Raw genomic sequence first — 20,317 nt, 5'->3', positions numbered from 1 at the left:
GAAAGGACATGACTCAGTGTAACCCTCGAGGATGGTTAAACAGGAAGAGCGGTGGTCAATGTGGAAGGCGCAGGTTTTCTTCTCTATCTGAACTGCAATTATTCACCCTCTGTGCACCTGAATACTAGATTCGGATACTTTTTTTTTTTTTTTTTGGAGATGGAGTCCTGCTCTGTCGCCCAGGTTGGAGTGCAGTGGCATGATCTCGGCTCACTGCAACCTCTGCCTCCCGGTTTCAAGCTATTCTCCTGCCTCAGCCTCCGGAATAGCTGGAATTACAGGCATGTGCCACCATGCCCAGCTAATTTTTGTATTTTTAGTAGAGACGGGGTTTCACCATGTTGGCCGGGCTGGTCTCGAACTCCAGACCTCAAGTTATCCGCCCTCCTCGGCCTCTCAAAATGCTGGGATTACAGGCGCGAGCTACCGCGCCCGGCCGAGCGCGACTTCTGATTGGTCGAAACCTTGACTTCTCTGTTCCAGCCATCCGTTGCCAAGATACCATTTTAGCACATGCGCAGTACGTGCGCCTTGAATGAGCAGGTTTGAAGAGGTAGAGCACTGGCGTCAACCTCTGAAATTGATCTGGCTGCAACCGGAAGGACTCTGGGAATGGTAGTTTACGGACTCAGCCTGCGCAGGCGCACTGTCCTACGCGGCATTGGCTATTACTCCCCGTTGAAAGTCCGCGGGAACTAGGCCCTAATGTCTGGGCCTCGCTATATCCGAGAACTGCACCCTCCTCTTTTTCTCGACTCCGCGCCTCCGCAGGGAGCCGGCTCCAGTCTCCTGCTGACGTGGCCGGGCGACGGAACGCTGGTTGCCATGACGACTCTCTTCCTGGTGCGCGCTACGTCACCGTCGCCTGTGCGCTGGCCGGGGACGTGGCTACCGCAGATGCGTCAGAGGTTCTTGACTTCACGCGCACCTGTGAACTGGTAGCCGGACTGCAGCACCTGGGAAAAACTCAAGTTTGAGGGTCGCAAACTAGTGGTCCCAAAATACTTTTTGCTTGGCCAGTGGTGAGCAGTGTTACGGGTTTGTTTTAACGTCTTCATGCTGCAGGTCCAGACATTTCCTCAAATTCCTGGAAATTTCCTGGGAGAAGTGCGGAATAAACAGATAATTAAGACTTACATAAATTATAGTGTGATGAGACTGGAGCGAGAGAGACGGACAGTTACAAAGAATTACAACACGGCGGTTAGCACATAGCCCTATAGGATCTAAGATACTGGAATGTTCCTGTGCGAACCCAGGAGAGCGAGTTGCCAGCTCCGGCTGAGCTCGGTGGAAATCAGAGAAAGTTTACTGCAGGAGAGGCTGTAAGAACTTGTTCTTGTAAGAAAAGTAGGTGTTTTCCGAAAGCAGTCGTGGGAAAAGGTGGAAGGAAGAGCAAATAGTCACAGTTGGGGCCGCGCGCGGTGGCTCACGCCTGTAATCCCAGCACTTTGGGAGGCTGAGGTGGGCAGATCACCAGGTCAAGAGATCAAGACCATCCTGGCCAACACGGTGAAACCCCGTCTCTAGTAAAAATACAAAAGTTAGCAGGGCGTGTTGGTGAAACCCCGTCTCTGGTAAAAATACAAAAGTTATCAGGGCGTGGTGGCGCGCGTCTATGGAGGCTGAGGCAGGAAAATCGCTTGAACCCTGGAGGCGGAGGTTTCAGTGAGCCGAGATCGTGCCACTGCACTCCGGCTTGGCGATAGAGTGAGACTCCGTCTTGAGCCACCGTGCCTAGCCTAACGCGTTTTTAATAATAGCAAACACTTACATGGTGTTTTCTATCTGTCACATACTGTTCTAATGGCTTTACTTCTATCTACCTATTCAAATCTCATAACCTGATTAAGAGGGTACTTATTATTGCCCCATGTACAATGAGGAAACTGAGGCACAGAGCAGTTAATGACTTGCAAAGTTCTGATAATAACTTGTATTTAATATCAAATTTCAGCTTCATCAAAGCCTTTGGAGACAGTTGTATCCGCCAGGATAAGTAGTTGTGCTTCAGTAACACCCCCACAACCTCCTTCATGGCTTATAGTGATGAAGGCTTACTCCTTGTTCATGTGTGTTCCATATAAGGACTATTTATGCAAAATAATCCCCAAATGTGGAAGGATCCAATAAACCAAAAAAGAGGGAGACAAACCCAGTTCGTTGGTAAGGGGTGATTTATTTGGGGAACTTACAAAGGGAAGCATGGGGTCTTGGGTGGCAGCAGGACAGATCTATCTCCACACAGTTACTCCCTAATCCCAAGGCTTATCTCACATACGGAAGGGGAATACTTGCTTTAGCAAGACAAGGGTTAAGACAACCCTCCAGAACAGGCAAGAATGCTGTTTGTGAGGCCGGGCGCGGTGGCTCAAGCCTGTAATCCCAGCACTTTGGGAGGCCGAGACGGGCGGATCACGAGGTCAGGAGATCGAGACCATCCTGGCTAACACGGTGAAACCCCATCTCTACTAAAATACAAGAAAAGTAGCCGGGCGAGGTGGCGGGCGCCTGTAGTCCCAGCTACTTGGGAGGCTGAGGCAGGAGAATGGCGTGAACCCGGCGGGGCGGAGCTTGCAGTGAGCCGAGATCGCGCCACTGCACTCCAGCCTGGGGCACAGAGCAAGACTCCGTCTCAGAAAAAAAAAAAAAAAAAAGGAATGCTGTTTGTGTCATAGCCTATAATTAGTGTGAAAACATCAGGGTTGACATGTTCTTACACTAGAGACAGTAAGTAAAGTAGAAATAAGAAGGCATTCCCAGGACTAGGATTAATCAGAAGTCAACAAGGCAGATTACCATCCAAGATGGAGTCACCTTTGTCTCCACAATATGACATGCCTATTATAGATTAGCTGAGGCTCTGCTCCATGCCACCCTGACTCTAGAGCCTCAGCTGACAGTACAACCTGTGCTTGGAGCATTTGGTTATCAGGATGCAAGGAAAAAGGAGCAAACTTGGCAGCAGTAAAATGAAGTGGTTGCAAATATGGGCTGGACCTGGATTCAAATCCTGCCTCCATCCTCAACTAGCTCTGGGAGTTTGGGGGGATGACATAAATCCTCTATCTCAGTGTCCTTGTCTGTAAAATAGGGAGAGCAACGCCTTCTTCATAGGGTGGTGGTGCCAGCTCAGTCAACTAGTAAAGCTCACAACGTGTTGTCAATAAGTAACACCTATTATTATTTCATTCTGGCAATGGGCCACCTAGCTTTTGCTCATGAGCACATATATGGTTTACTTTTTTTTTTTTTTTTTTTTTTTTTTTGAGACAGGGTCTTGGTCTCTTGCCCAGGCTGGCACCATCACAGCTCACTGCAGCATTGCCATCCTGTGTTCAATTGATCCTCCTACCTCAGCCTCCTGAGTAGCTGGGTCTACACATGCTCACCACTGTGCTTAGCTAGCTTTTCTATATTCTGTAGAGTTGGGGGTATCACTATGTTGCCCAGGCTGGTCTCAAACTTCTGAGTGCAAGTGATTCTCCCTCTTTAGCTTCCCTCTTTGAAATCCCAAAGTGCTGGGATTTCAGGTGTGAACCACTGCACCCAGCCTGGCAATTCTTTTAGTGTTTTATGATAAAGCCTGATATGAGGTTTTGATTATATGGACATAAACACAAGAAGAGGCCAGTAATTCTTTAACATTGTCACTATTGTTGTTCAGTATAAATATATGCTCAATTTATTCAGCTTATCTAGAAATGACTGGTTACAGAATTTTTTTTTGTAAGCTTTCTCAGCATCTAGGGTTACTGAATGTTACCAAAGGTTTTTTTAGTATCTATAGACATGGTTGCATATTGATATATTCGGAAAGGTCAAAAGATAAATTGTGTAATGTCCTAATATCAAACCATCCTTGCACTCCTGAACACACATCTCCAAGCTCCCAGGATAGGCTCCATTGCCTTTACCACACTGCCCTTTAAGAAGTGATGGGTGAAACTGAGCAAACAGGAAGGCAGATGCCCAGGGAAATTGAATAACAGTGGTTCAATTCATTCACCATCAGTTTACATGGCGCCAACTTCTATCCTGAATACTTCAGCCATGGTAGGAGAAATTTGGATTAAATGGACTGTGGCATCGCCTCTGCCTAAAACAGGGATATTCGCGTGCCAGTACAGTCAGGCATGTCCCAAATACCAGTTTTCCTCCAAAAGCTATTGTGTATATATCCAAATACAGTCCCCTCACTCCCGCTCCGCATCCTGCTCCCAGACTCCATTTCCCAGCATTCCCCCGCAGTCAGAAGCCCTTAGGCCGGGAGGAGCCTGAGCCTCAATTGTTTCTGGGAAATGTAGTCCAGTCGCGATGCCGAGTTTAAAGTACCGGGACTTACAGTTCCGAGACAGCGAGCGCGCAGGCGCGTTCCGGGGCCCGTCGGAGGAAGGGAAGGCCTGGCTGTCCAGCGAAATCCTCCTGAACGCACGGACCTCGCGGACCCGACCGGAGCAGGTGGGTGCGGGCCGGGACAGACAGGCTAGCAGAAGCTCCGGGGGCGGGCCCGAGTTGGGTCTGGGTGGAAGGGGGGAGGGCGCTGTGGGTGACGCCCCGCCCCCTCTTGGCATTCCCTGAGTCCCACCTAGTATCAGCGCGGCTCAGACGGCTCAGCGCGCAGGAATTGGGCGCCTGCTGTTTGCAAGGAGTCCGGCGGACCTTGGGACTGCTGCGCTCTCCCAGGAAGGGGAACCTATCTTTCCTCACTTTGCAGCTGAAGAAACTGAGACTCGGGGAGACTCCGCGATTTCTCTCAGGCTGGTAGAGCTGCAACCCAGATTCTGACCCCAGAGCCTGAGAGCAGCACTGCACTGGCACAGACTCGGTCTCGGCTCCCCTTATCTTGAGCATCTGTTCTTCTCTCTCTGAGTCTCCTATCTCTCTCTGATCTTCCCCTCACCCTTGCCGCCCCAGGTCCTGTCCCCCTTTCGCTGAATCTCTGTGCCCCGTCTCTCTGCCTCTCTGTCCCCATCCCTGTGGGTCTCTGTCGCTCTCTCTCGGTCTCTGCGTCCTCCCACTCCCCAGCCCTCCTAGCGAATCTCTGTGTTTTCCAAAGACAAGGTCATTTTCTTACATAACCATAGCACCACGATCACAATGAGGAAATATTGATGTAATACTAATAGCTAATCTATAGACTTTATTCAAATTTTTGATGATTCTTCCAATAATGTCTTTTTGTCTTTTTTTTCTTTTTCTTTCTTTTTTTTTTCTTTCTTTCTTTTTTTTTTTTTTTTTTTTTTTTTGAGACAGGGTCTTGCTCTGTCACCCAGGCTGGAGTGCAGTGGTGCAATCATAGCTCACTGCAGCCTCGACCTCCTGGGCTCAAGCGATCTTCCCATTTCAGTCTTCTGAGTAGCCAGGATTACAAGCACATGCCACCATGCCCGGCTAATTTTTTAACTTTTTTTTGTAGAAACGGGGTCTCACTATGTTGCCTGGGCTGGTCTCAAACTCCTGGGCTCAAGCCATCCTCCCACTTCAGCCTCCCAAAGTGCTGGGATTACAGCTGGCTGCAATAATGTCCTTAATGGCCACAGGAAATCCTAGGTCACACATTGCACGCATTGTTGGGCCTCCTTCAATCTGGAACCGGTTTTCAGTCTCCTCTTGGAAGTTCTGAAGATTACAGACCATGTACTTGCAGAATGTCCCTCGGTCTGGGTTTGTCTGGTGCTTCTTCATAATAAGATTTAGGTCACGCGCTTTTGGCAGGGATGCCCTAGGAGTAATGCTGTCTCCTCATCAGATTGGGGACCCTGGGCTCGGCTTGTCCCACCATACACCACATCAGCCTCACTCACATGGGTAAGGTGGCATCTGCCAAGTTTCTCCTCTCTAAAAATTCCCTGGTCTGGGCGCAGTGGCTCACACCTATAATCCCAGCACTTTGGGAGGCCAAGGGGGGGGGGGTGGATAACCTGAGGTCAGGAGTTCGAGACCAGCCTGGCCAACATGGTGAAACCCCATCTCTACTAAAAATACAAAAAAATTAGCCTGGTGTGATGGTGCGCACCTGTAATCCCAGCTACTCAGGAGGCTGAGGCAGGAGAATTGCTTGAAGCTGGGAGGTGGAGGTTGCAGTGAGCCAAGATCATGCCACTGCACTCCAGCCTAGGTAACAGAGCGAGACTACATCTCATATAAAAATAATGATAATAATACAAAAATTAGCCAGGCATGGTGGCGGGTGCCTGTAACGCCAGCTACTCAGGAGGCTGAGGCCCGAGAATCACTTGAACCCGGGAGGTGGAAATTTCAGTGAGCCAAGATCACCTCACTGCACTCCAGCCTGGGCGACAGAGCAAGACTGTGTCTCAAAAATAAAATAAGGCAGGCTGTGGTGGCTCACGCCTGTAATCCCAGCACTTTGGGAGGCCAAGGTGGGTGGATCACCTGAGGTCAGGAGTTTGAGACCAGCCTGGCCAACATGGTGAAACCTCATCTCTACTAAAAATGTAAACATTAGCCAGGCATGGTGGTGGGTGCTTGTAATCCCAGCTATTCAGGAAGCTGAGGCAAGAGAATTGCTTGATCCTGCGAGGTGGAGGTTGCAGTGAGCCAAAATGGTGCCACTGCACTCCAGCCTGGGCAACTGAGTGAGACTCCATCTAAAAAAAAAAGGATAAGAAAAAAGATAGGTGTGACCCTGTGGCTAGACTTCTCTGATACTTTTTGTCTCCATGAACTTGAGCAAGTCTTGACGTCTTGTGCCTCAATGTCCTCATTTAGGGATCACCATAGTTCCTGTGTCCGAGAGCTTTTGTGTTGGGAAGGTGAGACAGCCTCATGGTTGCTGGCTGTTGTCACTGGTATGGAATGGGGGCCTCAGGTAGCCTGTCCTGGGTCTTTGCTTTGACTCTTAGGGGACCATGGCCCCTTCTGTGACCAGGAGTCTTGGGGAAAGCGTCTGTCTGTCAGGGTCACGAATCACCCCTTTTCTGCTGTGGTCTCCTCCTCCAGCTCTTCAGGCCCTGGCCTGGACCCTTCTCCCAGAGGCACATGCCCAGGACCCAGCAATGGCCAATGGGACCCTGATGGCCGAGGGCCAGGTGAGTCTGGGCTTTCTCTTCCCCAAGATGACTTTGTGGACTCCAGTGGGCCCTCTTCATCCCTGCTCATGATCTCAAGGTCTCCTGACTCTTCCAATTCTGGGAAAGGGGGCATGAGGGGAGGGGAGCTGGGCAGTGCAGAAGAGCAGGGGCCAGAGGCAGAATGCTCTGAGCTGGGACCGCGTCATGCAGTCTAAAAGTCTTTCATCTAACCCTGCAGCCTTTCGGGTCCCAGGCAAAGTGGGCACTGGATGGTTTTGCTTCACCCCTGAGCCTCATCCCTGGAGTCAGGAATGGGGGTCAGGATCAGGGATGGGGTCTGGGATAGAATAGGGCTTGCGAATATCTCCTGCACACAACGGCTTGACGGTTTTTTCTTTAAGTATTTCTTAGGACTGTCACTTAGAGCTGTGCAGGTTATGCACTGCACAAGGATGCCTCATCCCGGGCAGGACTCACAGCTTACACCTCTTACACTGGTAGCAGTTTTCAGACAGTGTGGTAAACTGTCATACGCTAAATTAATTGGCATATTACAATGACTTCCCAACAGATGGCAGTAAAGAGTCACGTGAAAGGGCTCCTTGTTTACTTTCTACCAAGGTGCCTATGGAGTTTCTGCCTCCGTTGGGTTCCCATAGGCCAGTTGGATTCAGGCATCCTGATTCTGCACAGTCAGAATGTTCCAGCCCAGGGGGCTGTTGTGGGATCTTGACCCCTGACACTTCTGCCCCCGAGTTCCAGAAGGACGTGCCCCTCCACGGAATGAAATTGGCCCTTGCAGGAATCAGTGACTTTCAAGGATGTGGCCGTGGACTTCACCCTGGAGGAGTGGGGCTGGCTGGAACCTGACCAGAGGGAGCTGTATCGAGACGTGATGCTAGAGAACTACCGGAACCTTCTCTCCCTGGGTGAGACCCCTCCTCCTGCCCTCCCCCTGGGGGAGGCCTGATGCCCCCTGGATCCCTCTCTGATGCCCCCAGCACTCTCTCTGATGCCCCCTGGCACCCCCTTCTCATTCACGTCCATCCCCTGCCATCTGGGGGCCTCTGTGCTCCTCTCGCTGGTCCCTCGTGCCTGGCCTCTCTGTTCCTCTCTTTCTGCCAGCTGATCCTGGAGTCCCAGCAGCTAGGAAGGCCCAAGTCTCTTGGCCTGTCCTGTAAAATGTGGATCCCACACACTCTTCAGCCTGTGCCCCCAGCTTCTTTTTTTTTTGAGACGGAGTCTCACTCTGTCACCTAGGCAGAAGGGCAGTAGCGTGATCTCAGCTCACTGCAACCTCCTCCTCCTGAGTTCAAGCAGTTCTCCTGTCTCAGCCTCCCGAGTCGTGGGATTACAGGCACGCACCACCATGCCGGCTAATTTTTGCATTTTTAGTAGAGACAGGGAGGCTGAGGCAGGAGGCTTACTTGAGGTCAGGAGTTCGAGACCAGCCTGGCCCACATGGCGAAACCCTAGCTCTACTAAAAATACAAAAATTAGTGAGGCGTGGTGACGCACGCCTGTAATCCCAGCTACTGGGGAAGCTGAGGCACAAGAATCACTTGAACCCAGGAGGCAGAGGCTGCAGTGAGCTGAAATCGCAGCATACACGCTAGCCTGGGTGACAGAGTAAGACTCTGTCTCAAAAAAAGGACGCCAGTCTCTGGATTTAGGACTTGCCCTAATCCAGTAGGACTTCATCTTAGCTAATTACATCAGGAAAGACCCCATTTCCAAATAAGGGCACGTTCTGCTGTTCTGGATGGGCGTAATTTTTGTGGAACGTCATTCAACCCAGGATAGGAGAGGAGAAATTAGCAATTCCATAGACAGCAGGGCTGATAGGAGGAGCCAAGGCCTTGCCTGTTGAGTGGGTGAGGTGGGGTGAGCTCGGGCGCCAGCAGAACGGCAGGCCCGGGCCTGGAGCAGGGACGGTTTCCAAGAAACCCAGAGCAGAGGCGGGATGTAGGATAGAGATGTCGGTTCCTTGCCCGGATGCATGGTGGGGAAGGTGGAGCTTCTTACACCAATGGCTTCTTTGAGTGACAAGGGAGGGCCACAGCTGAAAAGAGAGGGTGACGTGTAGCACAGAGCAGGAAGAAATGACAAAACGATCATTTTGGAGAGTGGGGAGAAAACATACAGTTGTCTGTTGCAAATTCTGGATCCAAGCTCCAAGGAAGCCCCTGGTGGAGGCTGGGGGCGGTGGCTCACACCTGTAATCCCAGCACTTTGGGAGGCCAAAGAGGGCAGATCACTTGAGGTCAGGAGTTTGAGACCAGCCTGGCCAACATGGTGAAACCCCGTCTCTATTAAAATACGAAAAATTAGCCGGGTGTGGTGGTGCACACCTGTAGTCCCAGCTACTCGGGAGGCTGAGGCAGGGGAATCGCTTGAATCCGAGAGGCGGAGGTTGCAGTGAGCCGAAATCACGCCACTGCACTCCAGCCTGAGTGACAGAGACCCCAGACTCAAAAAAAAAAATAAATAAAAAGAAAGAAAGAAGGAAAGGAGAAGAGAGGAGAGAGGAGAGGAGAGAAAATGGAGGGAGGAAGGATCTGAGAGGTATTTGAGGTCAACCGGGACATTCGTCCCCCGCAGGCCTGGGACCAGCAGCCAGGAGGTCCTCTGGGTAGGAGGGAGCAGTGCGCCTCTGCCGTCCATTCCCAGGCTGCTGAGACTTCGTGTCTAACTGCGGCCTCTCTGGCTCTCATTCCAGCTATGTTGTCCTCTTCATTCCCTCAGCAGCGCCATCTCGAGGCCCAGATAATCCTTGTCACCTCTCGGATCCTCAGTTTCTACCCTTTTCAAATAGTTCCTGCTACTCGGGAGGTTGAAGTGGGAGAATCTTGAACCCGAGAGGTGGAGGTTGCAGTAAGCTGAGATCATGCCACTGCACTCCAGCCTGGAGAAGAGAGAGAGACAGTCTTAAAAAAAAAAAAAGCCTTAGCGGCAATGTCCTTAGGCTTCTTGGGCGCCAGCACCCAGGTCGGAGGCTGTTTGGTTCTAACCACGGCAGGGCTGTTATGTGCTGAGCTCAGTGCAGGCCGAGAGGGGCAGGGCAGGTAGGGGTGCTCAGCAGGTCAGGAGTTCGAGACCAGCCTGGGCAACATAGCAAGACCTTGTCTCTTCAAAAAACTAAAAATTAGCCAGATGTGGTGGTGGGCACCTGTAGTCCCAGCCACTCGGGAGGCTGAGGTGGGAGGACGGCTTGAGCCCAGGAGGCCAAGCCTGCAGTGAGCAGTGACTGTGCAACTTCACTCCAGCCTGGGCAACAGAGCAAGATCCTGTCTCAAAAAATAAAATTGAAATAATAAGATAAAGTATAGTGGAGAAAGTCCCTGGGAGGCTGGGAGGTGGGAGGGGGTGTCTGACACCGAGATGGGGAGATTGGTGTCATTATCGGAGATGAAGGCTGTGACCACAGGCCTGGGCACCTAAGGCAGAGGGAGGATGGGATCCTTGTTGGAGAGGAATCTCGGAGTCACCCTGGATTTTAACTGTGTCCAGGTCTGCCTCCCCCTTCAGCCTGAGACCCCCTCAAGCACAGGGGAGTGTCCAGATCATTTCTCTATCTCCAGCAATGCCAGGGACTGGCACAGGGAGACCGGGAGGTCCTTGGGCATGTTTGTTTTTGTTTGTTTGTTTGTTTTTAGACAGAGTCTTGCTCTGTCACGCAGGCTAGAGTACAGTGGCACGATCTTGGCTTACTGCAACCTCCGCCTCCTGGGTTCCAGCAATTCTCTGCCTCAGCTTCCCGAGTAGCTGGGATTACAGGCACCCGTCACCATGCCCGGCTAATTTTTGTATTTTTAGTAGAGACAGGGTTTCATCATCTTGGCCAGGCTGGTCTTGAACTCCTGACCTCATGATCCACCCGCCTCAGCCTCCCTAAGTGCTGGGATTATAGGCGTGAGCCACTGTGCCTGGCCGGGTATGTTTGTTGAACCAAAATTCGTCTCCTCCTCACCCCTAGTCTAGTCACCTCTTGGCTCACCTCCTCCAGGAAGTTTCCTTTGATTTCTCCACCCTCGGTGACTTCCTGCAGTGTTGTGTGTTTCTTCCATTCCTGCTCACACAACACTAGACTGTGCCTCGGTTTCCTGCCCGAAGGGTGAAAATGAGCTAATACATTTAACCAGCTTAGAAACATGCCTGGCACACAGTCTGCCCTTAATAGATATTTGCTTTTTAGTATCACCCTAACTATTGTTGTAATTATCTCATGTTATAATCAGGGATGGTAGGTTTGTCTACAGTGATTCAAGACAGTTTCATCAAAATGAAAACGTTCAGGCCGGGTGCAGTGGCTCATGCCTGTAATCCCAGCACTTTGGGAGGCCAAGGTGGGCAGATCACCTGAGGCCAAGAGTTCAAGACCAGCCTGGCCAACATGGTGAAACCCCATTCCTACTAAAAATATAAAAAATTAGCCGAGCATGGTAGCGGGCACCCGTAATTCCAGCTACTTGGAAGGCTGAGGCAGGAGAATCGCTTCAACCCAGGAGGCGGAGGTTGCAGTGAGCTGAGACCACACCATTGTACTCCAGCCTGGGCAACAAGAATGAAACTCCATCTCAAAAAAAAAGGAAACATTCGGGGTGAGTGGATCACTTGAGCCCAGAAATTCAAGATCAGCCTGGATAACAGAGTGAGACCCCATCTCTACAAAAAATTTGAACATTAGCCAGGCATGGTGGTGTATGCTTGTAGTCCCAGCTATTCAGGAGGCTGAGGTGGGAGGATCACTTGAGCCCGGGAGGTCGAGGCTGCAGTGAGCCTTGATTGTGCCACCACACTCCAGCCCGGGCAACAGAGCGAGACCCTGTCCCAGAAAAAAAAAAAAAAATGCGTATGTTTTTAACTTATGTATTTAGAAGCCTTGAGATGGAAGCTTTGCGCACCAGTGAATCTAAACCAGAGTTGTCCATCAGAAATAAGAAACCCACTTAGGTAATTTTACATTTTTTTGGTGGTCATGTTAAAACAAAAGAGGAAATGAAATTAATTTTAACAATACATTTTATTCACTTCAAGCTATCTAAAATCGTATCATCTTGACACACTGAAACCATAATCGATTAACAAATGATTGAGAGATTTAACCATAATCGATTAACAAATGATTGAGAGATTTTACGGTTTTTTTCTTTAGTAAGTCTTCGAAACATAGAAGACAATGTTTTTTACGCTGTCACAGTGCAGTTAACTTGAACAGCACAGACCTGGAGCCTTAAACAGCCTTGTCAGAGCTCAGCCTCTCTGCAGTGTACTAAGCACGCAACAAATAAGTCGGCTCAGCCTCTCTGCAGGGTGCTAAGCACTCAAAAAATAAGTCTTGCGTTGGCCATGGTGCTTCTAACCATTAGGCACTCAATGCGTGCACCTTCCCTGCAGACCTCCCTGTGATCCTAGCACCCACAGCCAACTCCTGTATCTTTCCCCAGGGGCAGGGCTGCCTGGGTCCAAACCCGACGTGATCTCCCGTCTGGAGCGAGGGGAAGAGCCGAGGCCGGAGGAGAGAGAGGCCTGGCGAGTTACCTGTCCAGGTGGGTGCTGATATCCAGCAGGTGTAAGCCCTCTTCCCACCCCATCTCTCATGGTCAGTGAGATTCAGTCAGGGGTGAGGCAGTGGAACACATGGGTGATCATCATGGGCTCTAGAGTCGGGTTGTGTGGTTCAAATTCCAGCTGATTGCTTCCTGGCTGTGTGGCCTTGGGCAAGTCACTTACCCTCTCTGTGCTTTGATTTTTTTTTGTCTGTGAAAAGGGGGTGACATGAGTATCTAGGGTTGGGAGGAATAAATGAAACTTTGAACATCTAAATAAGAATAAAGCAAGAATGAAAATCCCTCATAATCCTCATGTCTCCCAAAAATTAACTTTTGACATTTTAATGGAATTCCTTCAAGTATGTTCTTTCTTTCTTCGTAGATAGATAGATAGATAGATTTTTTTTTTTTTTTTGAGAAGGAGTCTCACTCTGTCACCCAGGCTGGAGTGCAGTGGCGCTATCTCGGCTCACTGCAACCTCCGCCTCCCGGGTTCAAGCAATTCTCCTGCTTCAGCCTCCCAAGTAGCTGGGATTATGGGTGCCTGCCACCACACCTGGCTAATTTTTGTATTTTTAGTAAAGGCAGAATTTCACCATGTTGGCCAGGCTAGTCTCGAACTTCTGACCTTGTGATCCACCCGCCTCAGCCTCCCAAAGTGCTGGGATTACAGGCATGAGCCACTGCGCCCGGCCTAGCATAATATTTTTAAGAGTCATTCACATTGCATTATGTATGAGAGCTTCATTCCTGTTTATGGCTGAATAATATTTTATTGTATGAATGTGCCACAACTGGTTTATTCATTAGTTGGTGAACATTGAGTTATTTCTTCTTTTTGGCTATTATGAATCATGCTTCTATGAACATTCATGCACAAGTTTTTGTGTGAATGCATGTTTTCATTTCTTTCCGGTAGATACCTAGGAGTGGAATTGTTGAATCATAGGGTAATTCTATGTTTAACCTTTTGAGAAACTGCCAGACTATTTTCCAAAGTGGCTGTACCATGTTACATTCCCACCAGCAGTGTGTGAAGGCTCTGATTTCTCCACATCCTCACCAATGCTTGTTATTATCTGTCTTTTTAATTATGTAACTAGTGAGTGTGAAGTGGAATCTCATGATTTTCATTTTATTTTCCTTGATGTCTAATGATGTTGAGTATCTTTTCATGTACTTATTGGCCATTCGTGTATCTTTAAAGAAATGACTATTGAGAACCTTGCCCTTTTTTAATTGAATTTTTAAAAATATTGAGTTGTGGCCGGGTGTGGTAGCTCACGCCTGTAATCCCAGCACTTTGGGAGACTGAGGCGGGCAGATCATGAGGTCAAGAGATTGAGCCCATCCTGGCCAACATGGTGAAACCCCGTTTCTACTAAAAATACAAAAATTAGCCAGGCGTGGTGGCGGGTGCCTGTAATCCCAGCTCCTCGGGAGGCTGAGGCAGGAGAATCGCTTGAACCTGGGAGGCAGAGGTTGCAGTGACCCGGGATCGTGCCACTGCACTCTAGTCTGGGGTACAGAGCGAGACTCTGTCTCAAAAAAAAAAAATATATATATATATATATATGTATGTGTGTGTGTGTGTGTATATATATATATATAGAGAGAGAGAGTTGTAAGTATGCTTTATATATTCTAGAAACAAGTTCTTTATCAGACATATGATTGGAAAAAATTTTCTCCCATTCTATTAGTTGTCTTTTTACTTCTTGTTAGTGTCTTTGAAGCACAAAGGTTTACATTTTTAAATTATTGTTATTTTTGAGACAGGGTCTCACTCTGTCACCCAGGCTGGAGTGCAGTGGCGCAGTCATGGCTCACTGTGGCCTCAACCTCCAGGGCTTCGATGATCCTCCCACCTCAGCCTCCCAAGTAGCTGGCACCACAGGCATGTGCCATCACTACCTAATTCTTGTATTTTTGGTAGAGACAGGGTTCAGCCATGTTACCCAGGCTGTTCTTGAACTCCTGAACTCAAGCGATCCACCCACCTGGACCTCCCAAAGTGCTGGGATTACAGGTGTGAGCCAATGTGCCCGGCCTAGGTTTTAATATTGAGTGTCCAATTTATCTATTTTGCTTGTGTTGCTTTGTGATTTTGACATCATATCTAAGATACCATTGCCTAATCCAATGATAAGAGGATAATTTCAGGAATCTCACATAGCATTTAGTTGTCATGTCTCTGTTTTGGGGGTCCCACAACCAGCCACTGGTTTGGCAATTTTCTGGAAGGAGTCACATGACTTGGCAAGTTGTATTGATGGTTTACAGCAAAGTTTGTAACACAGGAACAGTAGGAACTAACAAAGGCAAGAGAGGTCATACACAGGTTTCCAGCCCTCCCTTTCCCTGTGCAGGTCACACGGATGTGCTTTTTTCTACCAATGCAAAACCACAGACACACGTATGAGGTGTCTCCACCCAGGGAATCTCACTTGGAGTCTTACAGTCCAGAGTTCTTGAAGAGAGTTGGTCACGTATGCACATACCTGCTACACGACCAGCCACGGTGAGGACCCCAATCCAGGTACCAGGTGCCCATCATGCATCTTCCTATTGACAGTTAACAATGCTGACAACCTAGTACATCTTGACCCGTGGTCTTGAGCATATGGAAGAACATCTGACCCAGCACCTTTGTAAACATCCCGGGACTTTAGTTCCCAGAGATTGGCCAAGGGTCATTGCCATGTCTGCAGAGACAAACAAAGACTGAGTGAGATGGGCTGGGCGCGGTGGCTGATGTCTGTAATCCTAGCACTTTGGGAGGCCGAGGGAGGCAAATGGCTTGAGGTCAGGGGTTCGAGACCAGCCTGGTCAGCATGGTGAAACCCCATCTCTATTAAAAATACAAAAAAAAAAAAAAAAAAAATTTACCAGGTGTGGTGGTACATGCCTGTAGTCCCAGCTACCTGGGAGGCTGAGGCAGGAGAATGGCTTGAACCTGGGAGATGGAGGTTGCAGTGAGCTGAGATAATGCCATTGTACTCCAGCCTGGGCAACAGAGTGAGACTCTGTCTCAAAAAAAAAAAAAAAAAAAAAAAAAAACACTGAGTGAGATGGACCTTTTGTTCACTCTTTTCTTGCACATTCCTACAAATATAGTGTGAGAAGATCTGTGCCATGCTCCCTTGGCAACACTGGATATCTTTAATATTTTCCAATCTAAAATGGGTAAAATAGCATCCTAATGATATGATTGTTTTGACTATTGCTGACGTTCAGCATCTAAACATGTATTTATCAGCCTCTTACTTTTCTTCTATGAATTGTCTACTCATATTCTTGCCTCTCTATTTTCTTAGATTTTTTTCTATCATTTTTCATATTGATTTGTTAAAAAATGTACTCTATAGCATGGCTACGCAACTCTGTGTACATAAACTGTTTGCAACTTGGTTGTCTTCATTTTTAGAGTGTATTGAGACTATCCTTCCGTGTCAGAACATGAATCAATCTACGTACACCATGCCTTTCAAAATAGCAACATTGACTGGGCGCTGTGGCTCATGCCTGTAATCCCAGCACTTTGGGAGGCCGAGGTGGGAGGATCACGAGGTCAAGAGTTTGAGACCGGCCGGGCGCGGTGGCTCAAGCCTGTAATCCCAGCACTTTGGGAGGCCGAGACAGGCGGATCACGAGGTCAGGAGATCGAGACCATCCTGGCTAACACGGTGAAACCCCGTCTCTACTAAAAAATACAAAAAACTAGCCGGGCGAGGTGGCGGGCGCCTGTAGTCCCAGCTACTCAGGAGGCTGAGGCAGGAGAATGGCGTAAAAACCCGGGAGACAGGCCGGGCGCGGTGGCTCACGCCTGTAATCCCAGCACTTTGGGAGGCCGAGGCGGGCGGATCACAAGGTCAGGAGATCGAGACCACGGTGAAACCCCATCTCTACTAAAAATACAAAAAATTAGCCGGGCGCGGTTGTGGGCGCCTGTAGTCCCAGCTACTCGGGAGGCTGAGGCAGGAGAATGGCGTGAACCCAGGAGGCGGAGCTTGCAGTGAGCCAAGATCGCGCCACTGCACTCCAGCCTGGGCGACAGAGCGAGACTCCGTCTCAAAAAAAAAAAAAAAAAAAAAAAAAAAAAACCCGGGAGACAGAGCTTGCAGTGAGCTGAGATCCGGCCACTGCACTCCAGCCTGGGCGACACAGCGAGACTCCGTCTCAAAAAAAAAAAAAAAAAAAAAAGAGTTTGAGACCAGCTTGGCCAATATGGTGAAACCCCATCTCTATTAAAAATACAAAAAATTAGCCAGGCGTGGTGGCGGGTGCCTGTAGTCCCAGCAACTCGGGAGGCTGAGGCAGGAGAATTGCTTGAACCCAGGAGGTGGAGATGGCGCCACTGCACTCCAGCCTAGGCAACAAAGAGAAACTCTCCCCCAAAAAAAAAAAAAAAAAAAAAAAATAGCAACATCAAGTTTGAAACCTTTTTTTTTTTTTTTTTTTTTAGGTTTACACTGCCACTTCCAAGTAATCAGCTTGCTTTGTCCTGGGACAGATGGTGTTGGTATTTTCCATTTCTTTCAGACTTGGAGACGAACTCTGTGACTATTCTAGAGACACCTCGAAAAAAGAGCATTTCTGAAGATTCGGCTTCCCCAGTAGAGGGACCTTCAAGGGCTGTGCTTGCAGATGCCCAGGCGGGGAAACCCTTGGCATGTCACTATCCACTGGAGGACCCAAGAAAGCAGGAGACGCATCTGACGTGTTTATTTGCTACTTCCAAGGGAGACACCTTGGGGGAGAGAGGCCTTGGATGTAACGAGCTTGAGAGAAGCCTCTGGCAGCCCTCTGCCCTCATCAGGAAGCAACGAGTGCCCCGTGGAGACAGGCCCCGGAAGTGGGGCAGGCCCTGGAAGAGCTTGAAACGCCAAAGGACCTTCGTGGAGAAGAAACCATTGAACTGCATGGAATGCGGGAAAGCCTTCATTTACCATTCGGACTATATTCTCCATCAGCGAATTCACACCGGGGAGAAGCCCTACAAGTGCCATGACTGCGGGAAGGCGTTCAGCAACAGCTCGTATTTCATTCAGCACCACATCATCCACACAGGTGAGAAGCCCTACGCCTGCCACGCGTGTGGCAAGACCTTCACTCAGAGCTCTTCGCTCACCGAGCATCAGAGGATTCACACCGGAGAGAAGCCCTACAAATGCAAGGACTGCGGGAAGGCCTTCACACAGAGCTCATCCCTCATCAAACACCAGCGGTGCCACACCGGCGAGAAGCCCTACAAATGCGGCCAGTGTGGGAAGTTCTACTCGCAGGTCTCCCATCTCACCCGCCACCAGAAAATCCACACGGGGGAGAAGCCCTATGAATGCGGAGAGTGCGGCAAGGCCTTCTGTCACACCTCCTCCCTCACCCAGCACCAGACCATCCACACCGGGGAGAAACCCTACAAATGTAACGAGTGTGGGAAAACGTTCAGCCACAGCTCGTCCCTGACTCAGCACCAGCGAGTCCACACTGGAGAAAAACCCTATGAGTGCACTGAGTGTGGCAAAGCCTTCAGCCACAGCTCGTCCCTGGCTCAGCACCAGCGAATTCACACCGGCGAGAAGCCCTATGTGTGTCACGAGTGCGGGAAGGCTTACACGCAGATTTCCCACCTCATGAGGCACCAGAGCACTCATGTGGGGGAAAAGCCCTACGTATGCAATGAATGTGGGAAGGCTTTCAGCCACACCTCATCCTTCACTCAGCACCAGACCATCCACACCGGCGAGAAGCCCTACAAATGTACCGAGTGTGGGAAAACCTTCAGCCAGAACTCCTCCCTCACACGCCACCAGAGGATTCACACGGGGGAGAAACCCTACGAATGTAAAGTGTGTGGGAAAGCCTACACCCAGATCTCCCACCTCATTCAACACCAGAGGATTCACACCGGAGAGAGGCCCTACGAGTGCAGCGAATGTGGGAAAACCTTCAGCCGGAGCACGCACCTCATTGAGCACCAGAAGATCCACACTGGCGAGAAGCCCTATAAGTGTAAGGAGTGTGGGAAAACCTTCAGTCACAACTCCTCCCTCACTCAACATCAGAGGATTCACACCGGCGAGAAGCCCTACACCTGCAAGGAATGCGGGAAGGCCTTCAACCAGAGCATCCACTTAATCCAACACCAAAGGATTCACACTGGAGAGAAGCCTTACAAGTGTAGCGACTGTGGGAGAACCTACACCCAGATCTCACACCTTCTCCAACATCAGAAGGTCCACAATGGCAGCAAATGCTACGCATGTGAGGAGTGTGGAGAGGGTTTCAGCTGGAGTTCACACCTGACTGAACACCGGAGGCTTCACACTGGCTAGGATGCCTACCTCTGTGATGATTTTGAGAAAGCCTTTGCTTGGGGCACACAGCTTGCCGATCATCAGAGAACTCATGCTGACGAGACAACCTGAGTGTGTAATGAGCCGGCTGTCCTGCTGTTGGGTTCCATCCCACTTTCATCAACACTAGGAACCTTAAGAAAAATGTTGCCTTCAGGAACAGATGGATCCAGGTGCATAAACGGCCTTTTGGCAATCTGCTCTTCATCAACACTAGGAACTCCCCAGAGAAGGATGCTGGCGCCATATGTTGAGATGGTTTGTTCCTTTGTTCCCTAGAGGGAAGGTGGCACAGTTTTTCACTAACTGGGACAGGTTCTGATCATTCCAGGGGCTTCCCTTGCGTATTTCCTCCATGCTGCCATGTCCCTAGGTCGTGGTATAGTTAGGGGGTGGTCCAAAAGGGATGCCATTTCATCTGGGACCTTCACCAACAACAGCTCTCTCCAAGCTTTTTTTTTTTTTGAGACAGAGTCTCACTCTGTCACCCAGGCTGGAGTGCAGTGGTGCATTCTCAGCTCACTGCAAGCTCCGCCTCCCGGGTTTATGCCATTCTCCTGCCTCAGCCTCCCGAGTAGCTGGGACTACAGGTGCCCGCCACCACGCCCGGCTAATTTTTTGTATTTTTAGTAGAGACGGGGTTTCACCATGTTAGCCAGGATGGTCTCAATCTCCTGACCTCGTGATCCACCCGTCTCGGCCTCCCAAAGTGCTGGGATTACAGGTGTGAGCCACCACGCCCGGCTTTTGTTTTTTTTTTTTTTTTGAGATGGAGTCTTGCTCTGTCACCCAGGCTGGAGTACAGTGGCGCGATCTCAGCTCACTGCAAGCTCCACCTCCTGGGTTCACGCTATTCTCCTGCCTCAGCCTCCAGCGTAGCTAGGACTACAGGTGCCCACCACCTCGCCCAGCTAATTTTTTGTATTTTTAGTAGAGACGAGGTTTCACTGTGTTAGCCAGGATGGTCTCGATCTCCTGACCTCATGATCCACCCACCTCGGCCTCTCAAAGTGCTGGGATTACATGCATGAGCCACTGCGCCTGGCCTCTCCAAGCTTTTTAAACTGATTCATCCTTCCTTAAATTGGAGCCTGAATATTCAGTGGGGGAAGACAGCTGTAAAGATTAACCCTTTAAAGTAACATTTTTAGTTTTCTTTAAAACTTTAAGGTACAAATATCAGAATCTGCAGTTGGCTTAAACAATAAATGTTTCATATAAATATGGATATAAATATAAATATGTTTCACATATTTATAGACATTTTTAATGTCCTATTGTTTCTGTTTATTATGTTTCCAGGATCTACACTTTACAAAGCTATTGTTCTTTTATTTTATTTATTTATTTATTTAGAGACGGAATCTTGCTC

At 49.4% G+C, this 20,317-nt stretch overlaps 1 protein-coding gene across 1 annotated transcript; it reads left to right on the top strand.

Annotated features, from left to right (window-relative positions):
* The first annotated feature begins 513 nt into the window (after window positions 1–513).
* Window positions 514–20,196, top strand: LOC106994818 (uncharacterized). The gene is made up of 7 exons (XM_077979921.1): window positions 514–520; window positions 772–938; window positions 4,308–4,461; window positions 6,967–7,055; window positions 7,840–7,966; window positions 12,485–12,586; window positions 17,132–20,196. Exons 1-7 carry the CDS (start codon window positions 514–516, stop codon window positions 18,922–18,924), a joined length of 2,439 nt encoding a protein of 812 aa, XP_077836047.1. The 3' UTR covers window positions 18,925–20,196.
* Window positions 20,197–20,317: the final 121 nt, after the last annotated feature.

Source organism: Macaca mulatta, chromosome 19 (assembly GCF_049350105.2).
Source record: "Macaca mulatta isolate MMU2019108-1 chromosome 19, T2T-MMU8v2.0, whole genome shotgun sequence".
NCBI lineage: Eukaryota > Metazoa > Chordata > Mammalia > Primates > Cercopithecidae > Macaca > Macaca mulatta.
The sequence above is the reverse complement of the archived record's forward strand: the minus strand, read 5'-3'. Positions and strand labels throughout refer to the sequence as shown.

What these genes read in the sequence shown, in the direction of transcription:
- LOC106994818 (XM_077979921.1), top strand. An exon ending in CCGGAACCTTCTCTCCCTGG is followed by an intron (nt 7,967 to 12,484) that starts GTGAGACCCCTC and finishes ATCTTTCCCCAG; the next exon opens with GGGCAGGGCTGCCTGGGTCC. An exon ending in CTGGCGAGTTACCTGTCCAG is followed by an intron (nt 12,587 to 17,131) that starts GTGGGTGCTGAT and finishes CATTTCTTTCAG; the next exon opens with ACTTGGAGACGAACTCTGTG.